This window comes from Carettochelys insculpta, chromosome 6, assembly GCF_033958435.1.
Source record: "Carettochelys insculpta isolate YL-2023 chromosome 6, ASM3395843v1, whole genome shotgun sequence".
NCBI classification, from domain to species: Eukaryota; Metazoa; Chordata; order Testudines; family Carettochelyidae; genus Carettochelys; species Carettochelys insculpta.
The window spans coordinates 38,594,827-38,606,935 of record NC_134142.1 but is presented as its reverse complement, the minus strand read 5'-3'; the positions used below and the strand labels follow the sequence as shown (position 1 = coordinate 38,606,935).

General features: G+C 37.4%; 1 protein-coding gene across 1 annotated transcript in view; it reads right to left on the bottom strand.

The window, feature by feature from the left end:
• The window catches only part of SEL1L (SEL1L adaptor subunit of SYVN1 ubiquitin ligase), a 50,222-nt gene that overhangs the window by 24,028 nt on the left and 14,085 nt on the right, over positions 1–12,109 (bottom strand). The window contains exons 4-11 of the mRNA XM_074996666.1: positions 9,875–10,042; positions 9,162–9,267; positions 6,276–6,438; positions 5,717–5,770; positions 5,578–5,637; positions 4,078–4,159; positions 2,328–2,482; positions 1,652–1,708 (exon numbers count right to left, since the gene is read on the bottom strand). Of these exons, the coding sequence (XP_074852767.1) occupies positions 1,652–1,708; positions 2,328–2,482; positions 4,078–4,159; positions 5,578–5,637; positions 5,717–5,770; positions 6,276–6,438; positions 9,162–9,267; positions 9,875–10,042 (845 nt within the window). The remainder of the gene's footprint in view (positions 1–1,651; positions 1,709–2,327; positions 2,483–4,077; positions 4,160–5,577; positions 5,638–5,716; positions 5,771–6,275; positions 6,439–9,161; positions 9,268–9,874; positions 10,043–12,109) is intronic.

The window sequence follows — 12,109 nt, the reverse complement described above, 5'->3', positions numbered from 1 at the left end:
AGACTCATGGCTGGCCAAGCACCATCTAGATCATCCCTGACAGGTGTCTAACTTACTCATGAAAAAATCTCTACTGATAGGAATTCTTCAGCTAGGCAATTTATTCCAGTGCTTAACCACTCTGACAGGAAGTTTTGCCATAATGTCCATCGTAAACCTCCCTTGCTTCAATTTAAACTCACTGCTTCTTATCTTATCAGAGGCGAAAGAGAATAACTGTCCTCCCATCTCCTTAGAACATTATTTTAGGTACTTGAAAACAGTGTCCCCTTTCAGTCTTCTCTTTTCCAGACTAAACATCCAATTATTTCCATCTCCCCTTTTAGAAGTGAAGGTTTTCTAGACCTTTCATCATTTCTGTTGCTCTTCGCTAGACTTTCCGATTTGTCCAATTCTTTCCTGAAATCTGGCTCCCAGAACTGGACACAATACTCCAGCTGAAGCCTAAATCAGCTCAGAGTAGAGTGGAAGAATTACTGTTCATGTCTCATTTATAACAATCCTGCTAATAGATCCTTGAATGATCGATTTTTGCAACACTGTTGACTCATATTTAGCTTGTGGTCCACTATGACTCCTAGATTCCTTTCTGCAATACTCCTTCATAGGCAGTTATTTCTCATTTTGAACGTGTGCAATTGATTGTTCCATCCTAGAGTGGAGTACCCTGCATCTGTCCCTACTGAATTTCATCCTATTTACCTCAGACTATTTCAAAATTATAATCCTACCATCCAAATCCTTACCAAACTGGGAGGGATTGTAGCAGTCACAAACTTTATAAGCATACTCTCCATGTCATTATCTAAATGACTGATGAAGGATACTCAACAGAACCAGACTCAAGACTCATCCTTGTGGAGCCCCTCATTATGTCCTTGCAATGTGACTCTCTGGCAACAGTTATCCAGCAAGTTATTCTCCCATCTATGTTGTAGCTCCCTAATTTGTTAAAGAGAAGGTCATGTGAGACCGTTGCAAAAACCTTACTCAAGTTTAGGTATAATGCTAAACAAAGGATGTTTGTTTGTTTTAAGACGATTTAAAGACAACTGCCTTGTAGAAATTAGTCCAAAAAAAAAAAAAAATCTTCATGGCATTCTCCAATTCTGTGGGTTACATGAGCTCTTTACTTTCCATCACAGAAGATTTTTGAAAAATTCCATCTGCCTTTGTAGCAAGCCAATTTCTTACTATTGCATAAGCCAACCCAGCACTAAGCTGGGAATTGTGAACACCTGGCAGCACTGAAGGCCACACATCCATTTGCAGCTTACTCAGCCACGAAAGAAAATATTTATTATATTGCAACAACTCTTGTAAACAACATGGGCCAGGTTCTATTTTCAAATGTATAAATCTGCACATCATGAAAAGTCTCTCGTGAATGCAAAAGGTCAGTCATTTTTAGTACAGGCATCTGGTGTTGTGTTTTGACTTCATCTCCAATATCTTCAACTAATGGGGGTTGGGACCAGAGTGAGAAACAGTCCTTCTATCAATTGAAACAGTGCATATAACTAGCTAAGAAAGCCAAATCACAACTGCTGTGTCAAGCCAAACTGTCCGGAGGCCTAGACAATCTACTTTCTTGTAGATCGCTGTACTGATCACTAGGGTATAAATGCTAGCAATGATGTAAAATGGGTACCTGATGATTTTGCTCCACTCCTCTTCCTCCATGTAAATGTAATTGTCCAAGGCCAACCTGAAAAATTAAACAAAGGCCTAAGGGACAGGATGCCCCTATATACAAAAGCAAAAATCAACCACATTCAAACTGCATACCAAATTATTTATCAGAAGAAACACAAAAGGAGGTAAGTTTGAAAACAAAACTATTTTGCTTCAGTAGCCACCACTGTGTGAAGCAGTAAGATAAATAAAGCTAATGAGTTGACTCCCAGGTTTATTATTATTATTATTATTATTATTATTATTATTATTCAGAGTGTGTGAGTAAAACCGTCATTAGCATGTTGACCTAAAGAGAAAATTTAATTTTTCAAGCAAGTCGTCCCCTCTCCCATAAGAAATAAAATTATTTAACTTTTATTGTGGAGGTTTTAAGTTTGACAGACAAGCATGTTTTGCTTCTTAACAAAAACCTGTAAAATTTTAACACAACAAAAGTTATTATATAATCAGAAAGCAATTTTCCACCAAAAGAAGTTGCAGTGAAAACTTTCTGATTAATTCTAGTAATCATGTTGGTTTGGGGAAGAGAGAAAAAAAAGAGACTCAAGAGCTTCACATTACTTGAATATGTTAACCTGCTCCAACAGCTTTTGTAAGAATCCCACCCCATCGTGGCATATGGATCATACCTGAGCTTGTACATCTCCTTTCTCTGCCAGAAACTGATAATACTGAATTAAATCTTCCTCCAGCATCCCACTCGCCATTCCTGGATTTTCCACTTCATCTGCCAAGCGAATTCTCTGCACCACTGTGCCTCCTGTCAGAGATATATCACTCGCCACTGGCAACAACATGAGAAGAACAAGAAAAGGAACATAAAATTATACTAAAACATATTACATATACATTTGCAGACAACATAAAACATACACATCTGCAGACAACTTTCAACAGAAAGCTACATTTTAGGCAACTTATCAACAAAAAGACTGATTTTATTGAAATCAAACACCCACCCAGATGCCATAAACTGGGCAAAGAAGCCTGTATATTAGAGAAAGTAGTTCTTAAGAACAAATTAGTTATTATATGATTTTATGTAATGTAGGTAGGTAATAACGAGCAGTAGACAGATTTTATTGTGACTCTGCTTTGCACAGATGCTACACAGTGCAAGCCTGCATAGGGCTACATTTTAGGTTCCACAACCAACATTAAACACTGAATTTCCAGAATTCAAAGTAAATTTCTGCAACAAGAGACAAACATCTATTAAGATTTTGTAGAAAGGCCAGTTATTGACTGGATTAATCCAAATGATGAATTTGTGATGTAATCTGGCATTCTTTGGGCCTAAAAGTTTACACTTAACTTCTTCAAACATCACTAGTTAATGTTAAAGTTTATTAATTGGTAATGTTGTGAAGGCCCAGACTGTGACAAGAGTTCAAAAAGAAATAGATAAGTTTATAGAGGTTAGGTCAATCAATGACTGTTAGCCAGAATGTGCAGTCTCCCAAAAGTTGGTAATGGGTGACAGGGATCACTTGATTACCTCTTCTGTTCATTCCCACTGGGGCACCTGGCACTGGCCACTGTCAGAAGACAGGATAATGGGTATGGACCTTTAGTCTGATCCAGTATGAGCATTCTTACAACTACAATATCTATAAGAGTTAAACTACTAGTGTGCTCAGCTAACTGAAATATAACAATACAAACTCTTCTATACATTTTAGAGAGTTTGTTTCTGTTTGATCAAGAAGTGTTCCTGAACGATAAGACCAAATTTGATATACAGCTTCCTCTTATCATAACTTATAGCAACCTAAGGGTTTGGTTGTGCCAAGAAAACAGGATGTACCTGGAATGAGATTTGTTTGGTTTTATCAGAAGCAAAGAGATCTAATCAAAATTGATGTAACTGAGCAAATGTTGAAAGAGATTGAGCCAACATGTGCCAGAAAAATAGGGTGAGCCTGGAATAGGATTGCTTCTCAATAAACCTTACAGAAAAGCAACAAAAATGGAGAAATTTAGAATAGTGTTCTTTTTTGGTGCAGCTAAGTGAATGCGTAAGGTTTGAAAACTAGAAGAAAATGTTCTTTGAAACCAAATTGATTACAGCCCTTTTTTGTTAAAACACAGTGAATGATAAGAATGTATAGTGATGAAGAAAAAAATATACTTGATAGAATTCCCATTTGAAAAAATACTAAAAAAAACCCACCCAAATAAATCTAAAATAAAAATAATGTAATAAAATACAATCAATCAAATAAAAACAGGTACATTTTCCGAACAAAAACTGAGTTGAAGGACCTGAGCAATGCGGGGTACATCTGCTAGTTCTAAATATTCTGAATTGTGCCCACACAAATATTGCAGATAATTCAAGATTTGCTCTTTCATGGGGGGAGGGGGAGGAAGAAATACCATGATTAGCCACCAGTCGGTAGTGAGTGAGTGCGGATTCACAACTCTGAAGGACTCCTATCCCACCCCAGTACCTGTAGCCCTGCAAAGATACAAAAAAAGAATCAAATGATGGTATACAGCAGTATGCAGTTAAATAGACTAATGTGCTCATGCTGCTTTCATCAACTCTTCAGAGGCAGAAAAATGCTTGAAATTAGACACACACTTAAATACAAGATCAGAAGGATTTTTCAGATGACAGCCAAATTACTCCCCAAACAAATGAACTAAGAGTAAGCAATAAGCCTCGTGTTTTAAAATCAAGCAATTAAACAGCTTTTGATGTCTCAGGAGCAACAATTTAAACACTAGGGCTGTGTCTACACATGCTGATTCTTCTGGAAGTGGCACGGCAATGACCCATCTGGAAGATGCTAATGAGATGTGGATGCAAATTTTCCACACCTCATTAGCATATCTGCACATGGTTCGGAGTCTGGAAGAAGCTCTTCCGGACTCCAAAGTACACTTGCAGACGTGTGGCCTGTGGGGATCTTCCAGAAATCCTCCTTCCGGAAGATCCCCGCAGGCCGCGCGTCTGCACGTGTACTCTGGAGTCCGGAAGAGCTTCTTCCAGACTCCGAACCATGTGCAGATATGCTAATGAGGTGTGGAAAATTTGCATCTGCACCTCATTAGCATCTTCCAGATAGCTCATTACCCTGCCGCTTCCAGAAGATAACACTTTAGACTCAAGTCTTTCACAACTGTAGAGATAGTCATTCTGTTTAAAAGCTCTGCATCTCATGTACCATATTCTATTTTTGTGTTTTATACTTGCTGGTCAAGAAAAGAGACCTTGCTTGGTTTTTAGGAGCCTGATTTTCTGCTAATTTATACCAGCTAAATCTGGATTAAGTCCATTGAAATCCACAGAGATTAATAAATACAAAACAGTTGTGAAAGGAGATTTGAGTTATCTTCCACCTTCCATGTAAAGTTTCTGAAGTAAGTAGTACTCGAATGGTGTGCAGTAAATAGCATTGTGTATTACAAGTTGAACCTCTCCAACCTGGAATTCCCTCATCTGGCATAATCTGTAATCTGGCATGATTTTAGTTAGCTAGAAGACCACTTACCATGGGTGTGGCCAAGTTTCCCCATTGTCCCATAATCTTTATTTCCAGACATCAGTCCTGGCTGTCAGCGTTCTGTGCTGTTATGTAGCTGTAATTTACCCCTAAATGTCTTTAAGAGCTCTGTAAGCAATGTAAGTGTTGGTAATGTGCTAGAAAATGTTGATCTCCCATAATCCGACAAATTCTCTAGTCCGGCATTGGTCAGGTCCCAAGGGTGCTGGACGAGAGAGGTTCAACCTGCATATGTTTAAAAACTGAGCCTCTATGCTTTCAAAATGTAAAATATTAATGATCTTGATTATTAAGCTATACAGTTAGATAAATACGGAGCATTTTTATTAACTTTCATTCTGCGAATTAACTATGAAATTTCACTTACTAAAATCATGTGTGCTATCAGATTTCCTCCAAGAGCCCCAAAAGTATAATAAACCAGGGCCTAAAATAAGAATAGAAGATATTTAACCATTTGTATTAAACGATAAATAAAAGCATAAGCAAAGATATGACAAAATTACCTTAGCTTGACTGGAATTGACACCAAGGCCAGATGCATAGAGAAATCCAAGGGCCTGAAATGTAATAAATAAATCAATCTGGTTTATATTTGAGAGGAAAAAATGATGCTGGATTGCAGCCCAAGAGGCTGAAGCCCTATTTACCCAAAGAATGGGTATAGCCCAAGGAGAAGCAGGGCTAGCTTCTGTCATCTAGTTTCTCATCCCATTTTAGAAGGGTCAGTCAGTATTAGTCATCCTAGAACAGGTGAGTCTTCATGGCTGATCCAACCGTTGGCTATTGCTGAAGCTGATAGGAACGGTAACCAAAGCTCTCTTTAGAGCAGGCTCCCACCCCCACACATTTTATCCCTACTGTAATATGCCTGGGCCTAGTCAGAGTGGAGCTTCAGCCAGGAGCTGCAGCTGCAGCAGAGGCAGAGTAGGGCAGGATTGCATTCCCTCCCTGTCTCCCACAGGGAGTGACCTTGTTTCTGCTCCATCCCCTCCAAACATTCCTCTATATTCCTCTAAGCAGGCATTTCCCAGTTTGGGAACCACTGATTTAGAGCATACATACCGTCTGCCCTTTAGGAGATCCCTCCTCAGTAAGTTTCTCAAACAGCTCTTTAGCAGACTGGATGTTTTGCTTCAGGTAATCCCCAAATAACAGAGCATAAGACACCTTCTCCATTGCCTTAGTATGGTTCATGTCAGCTGCTTTCAAAAGATACTGATATGCTCTTTAAAAAAAGACAGTAATCAAATATTTAGTCATCTTTAAATAAACAAAAGTTCCAACAGTAAAGCTAAAAAGGAATACAGGAAGCTTTTCACTCTTCCATTATGTCCTAAATGACATTCTGTATCCACCACTACCTAATTTGTGGGTATTTTCCTTTTTAAATACTGTGTAAAATTCAAAACCTCACATGATTAAACCACCACAAATAAAGGTCATCTCTGTAGGTCCACAATCCTCCACATACATTGTTAATACATAAATTAATATTCTTCACGAGCCTTTTAACAGTTTCCAGAATCAAAAAGACTTTTTTCCAGTTGTTGCTGTTCTCAAAATGGAAGATACCATCACCATTGCTTTTTAGTGGCTTCATTAGAGAAGGAGGAGGGGGATCAATTAGAGTATCCTGATTCACTTCAGTATTAGATCTATTTAAACAAAAAGAACCAATGGATTCCATAGAAATACTGGGCTAATATAATTACACAGCTGTTACTGTTGTTGTAATGAAGTGGCCAGATTAACGATAAGATTTTGGGGAAAAGCCTCATTGCTAAATTAGTTTTGCTGGTTTTATAAGATCCGTGACTGAAATACAAATGGTGTTTTCACGGTGACCCAAAAAGGTACCATTTCAACAGCTTAATGTAGAACAAAAACTGTTTTACACATACTCTGATCCCATTGTGTGTGTAAGCTATTAAACGACCCCAAAGGATTTAAATGAAATTGTCACTTCTTCCTTCCCCCTCCCCCCATTTGTTTGCTTTTCAATTTCCTTCCTCCTGGGGAGAGGGCAGGGTGCCTTTATCACTTAGTGTGTCCATGTAGAGTGCCTTAGAACAGTTTCTGATCTCAAATGCGACCTCTAGATGCTTCTGCAATAAAAATGGATTTAAAATATTTACAGTTAATGTGAACACCCTGATATTGCCCAAAGGGAGAAACTGTCATGCATAGACCTGAAAAGCTAACCAGACTTACTAAATGGATGAAGAACAAAGAAATTAGACTGAGCAGAACAAGAGTTTCATCTCACTCTTGTGCTTCCTTGGTTTCCTCTTTTACATTTATCTATGTTTCACAAAATTAAATTGTAGTAATTGGAGTTAATTAGCTAGAACAAAGAATATAATCAATACTTGCAATTATACTCTTTTCATGGTAACCAAGCAACAGGAGAGATGGTTCTACTGAACCGTATTCATGTAATCTTTGAAGAGGTCAGTGAGTTCGTGACTTGACTCTCCTCAAATCTTTTTCTTTTCAAGGATGCCAAGCAGGCAATGGATAACTCAAATGTCAATTATCAGAGAGAGAGGTAGCTGAGTTACTCTGTATCTTCAAAAACAACCAGAAGTCCTGCGGCACCTTCTAGACTAACAGATATTTTGGAGCATAAGAAGTGTGTCTTTGCCCACAAAAACTTTTGCTCCAAAATATCTGTTAGTCTATAAGGTGCCACAGGACTTCTTTTTGTTTTCAAATGTCAATGAAGCCAGAGGTAAGCTTTTTTCCTGTGGGTATTTTTTTTAAACAATATATTTGTTTTGTTCTTAATTCAGAAAATGCTGACTTGTCAAACGCTTTTCATGGAACTGCATGAGATTCAATGAAACCACAGACAAGTAGTTAAGGACTCACAAGGCAGAGTATGGACTTGGACCTGGGTCTCCCACAGCTAAGGTGAGCACCCGAACTGCTAAACTCTTGGCTCTTCAGGTTGGTGCATGGTGGGTCTCATTTTTTCATGAAAGATGTCAAAAGGCATTGGGTCTGTTCCGCTACAGGATGGGTTTTTTTTAAGTTAAAAAAAAACAAACAAAAAAAAAAACCCACATGGCTGTAAAGCAGAGACATTCCTGAAAAATCTTCACACATGCTATGCAGAAAAAAAAAAATCTGCTACTTTTTGTGGATATACTCAAAGAAAGCTGTTGTGAGTTTCTGCTGCTGTGAACAATTATTTATTTTAGAGCGTTTGTTTGATCAAGAACGCCTCCTAAATGGTAAGAACTAGGACCACCAAATTAGGCATATAGCTTCTTTTTCCACAACAAAGCACAATAAGGATTTGGTTGTGCCAAGAAAATGGTATGCACTCGGAATGGGATTTACTTCTCGTAAAACCAAAACAGGGAGAGGCACAATCAGCAAGTGAAATACAGTCATCAAAATTGACATGACTGAGCAAATATTTAAAAAGATTAAGCCAAGATGAGCCAGAAAAATAGGATGAACCTGGAATAGGATTACTTCCCAATAAACTTTACAGAAAAGAGATAAAACAGAGAAATTTGGAGTAGAGCTCTGTTTTATCACTACTAAAACAATGCTTAAGGGTTGAAGAATAGAAGAAACCAAACTGACTATAGTATTTTTTTTTGTTAAAACAGTGAATTATAAAAGAGTTTATGGGGATGAACAAAAAAGTACACTTGATGGAATTCCTGTTTAAAAAAATTGCTAAAATGTTACATGGAAAAGTGTTAATCCTTTATGAAATCCAAAATAAAAATGAATGCTATATGCTTATTTAAATAAACCATATACATTTTCCTATGATTTAAAAAAAAAAAAAACCCACAAAGTCAACCCCTTTAATTAAGGACTCAAGCAACACCAGGTAAATCTACTAGTTTTATACAAGTCCACATAACTGCCAGTATTATTCAAGTCCCCCCAAGAAAGACCTATGTTAATGTTCAAGCATGGACTTACTCTTTCTTTTGTGCCTTTTTACTGCTCTCATTAAGGATTTTCATCCCAGTCTGGTAAACATCCTCTGCTTCCTGCATCTGTCTTCTCTTATTAGATTGCTCTTCAGCTAAAAAAGAAAAAATGTGCTTTAATCAAATGGAAGAAGTTGTTCTTTTAAATTTCTGTTTCTGCCCTTCATGGGAGAGTCTTCTTTGGTCATGTGATCTTGTTACTGCAGGACAACCTACAGAGATTGTACTGGCAATGAGGGACTCTCTCAATGGGCTGCTGGGTTTTTATAGCACTTTTTTTGTACATGTCCCTATTCTTTCATTTATTTTGCTAGCACCTTGCACCTCATATTATCTTACTTGAAGATGGGGATGAATGAGCTAAAATATCCTCAGAAATACATGTTTAGCTTCCTTTCTGCAAGAGAAAACAGTCCACTTTGTGCAGAAAGCCACTGATTCCAAGGGGAAGTATACAGTGAATTCCCCATGTAATGCTCAAACTGTGCCCATTAATGTCACTGTCTGTTTCCATGAGCTGGGAAAGAGGAGTACATGATACTGTAGGAATAGGCATCTATCTATGCCACTAGCTCTCTCTTTCCCTTTACTTACACTTAACAAACATTATGTCTACAGATACTCTTACCACAAGGATAAGGAGACCATTAAGCTCAGTAAATATTATTTGGTGAAACAAAACAAATGTATCTGGCTACTTACTTTCACAAAAGCCCCACTTCTGATCTGTCTTGTAATCATAGGTAGTTGCACACCAAAGCCTGCCATCTTCCCTCCCATCAGCTGTGCATTCTACATACTCCTTGTCCAGGAACAGGAAGGGGAAGTGGCAGGGTTCGCTGTCTGCAGTGCCTCCAATAGCTGTCAAAACTGAAAAGAAACCAGGAATGAGAGCTCTTTCATGATTTCTCCCCAAGTTAAACATTCTCTTTTACATACATGTGGTGAGCAAATGGTTCATCACCAGAAGGGACTGTTCTCTGTATCTCAGGTTTCTGAGTTTTATTAAAACAGAGTCATTCATCCCCAGTTTCTCCATTCATGAAATAGAAGGGAATTATAAAAGAGACATTTGTCAAAGAAGGGTCACATTTTAAGATTATCATTACTTTATTATAAGCAGTTTTAGATTACTGAAAGTATCAAAGCTGGAATCTGAAAATCTATATTAGTTCCCATTGTCCATATACTACTTCCTTCTGTCTTGCACTTCACACAGCCAGGGCAATGAAAAAGATGGATTAAAGTTACATTTGTTCACAGACAGTTCGACTTGTAGTACTGTGCATGAAAATCTACCTTTTACAATACTGCAATTTGAGTCTCTACCATCATAGAAAACATTTAGCTGTAAATCTCAATGAATTTTTATGGATTTTTTTAAATATGAAGGACATTTCTGTTAGTTTTTATAGAAGTTTACTTTATAAACACTGCCAGCTCTCACAGTTTACTAAAGAATCTCATGATTTGGTATTTTCATTAAGCTACAGCTTCTGGAGTCATGTGAATAAGAGATACTCTCAACTTTACTTTAAAACAAAATGTAAGTTTCCAGTTCTCAGGGTTATAAAGAAAAGTTCAAAAACTAGAAATTGATAAAAAAAATTTAAATGTTTCTTTAAAGTGAGTTTAACTCATGATTTTTAAATGCTTGGTGATGCCAATATTCTAAAGATACAAGACACATTTATACATACATGCTTGGTGATGCCAATATTCTAAAGATACAAGACACATACACACACATTATTTAGCACATCATCTATAAAGTGGTTTACATACAAGTCTTCTAGAATTACTAGGAACACTGCTAAGCTTGATGGTGCAAATGGTTTTGGGAAAACAATGATGTGTGAGCAAGTTAGTGCTTGCTAACTAGGAGGTAGAATGATTTTTCAGAAGGCAAGATACACACAGTTACTGGCCAGCTTCAGCAACTATGGCAGTGTGACAGTTATGAGCGACTACCAGTCCCGTAGTAATCTGTATACTGAATTTTCACCTGCTCACGTACTGAACTAAAAGATATCCACAAATCAGTGACCAACAAACTCAGCACCTTGATATGAGCCCTTTTGAGAAATGGGATTTTGTCTATATTGAAGTTATTGATTTGGAAGGCTTAACAATTTTTCCACGGCAAATGGAAGTTTTAAAGTTTCTTTTTTGGTGTGTCCCCATTTTACCCGTAATCAAGAAACAGCAGAACATTAAATTTACTTTTTATAAATGCAATTTATAAATTTACTTAGCATGGTGCATCTAAGCTGGTTTCAGATAACACTATGCTAAAGTTTATAAAGTTAGAAAGGTCTTTAAATACTGATGATGTGGCATAGTAGTAAGAGAAGGTGCAAAAAACCCTAAATCCGCTTAGGCTGCACCTGCTGAGTCAATGTACTGTAAAACTGAAACTCTGGTAGAGAACTTCTCTCTCTCAAAACTGCATAAATAGACAAATGAAGGTTTCATATGAAACAATAATAATGAACAATTCCCCCTCCTCCACTCATTGGCTCACCTTCTTCATGAAGCCTAGCAGGGGAAAATACTGGATGCTTCAGAGGAAAGCAAACATACACATCAAGAAAATCCTGAAGCGCTCTAGATAGTGACATTTACTTACTACCTCTCTTATACCGTAGTGCATAGCTATGATACTAATAGTCAAAACAGACAGCTAACCATATCCCATTTCTTTCTCCTACCCATCTTGTTTTTATTTTAAATCCAGGCAGAGGATCTACGGAAAACATTTTAGAATGTATCTGAAGTAAAAGATCTAGGTTTTCAGGATTATTTATTTTCAAATTATCAGCCAACATTACAATAGGGAAAATTAAGGCGGCAATGATCACTACACTCTGAACCACTCTATTCAGTTGCACTGTAGAGACAAATGAAGACAATTTTTGGATCCCACTAATTTCCTAA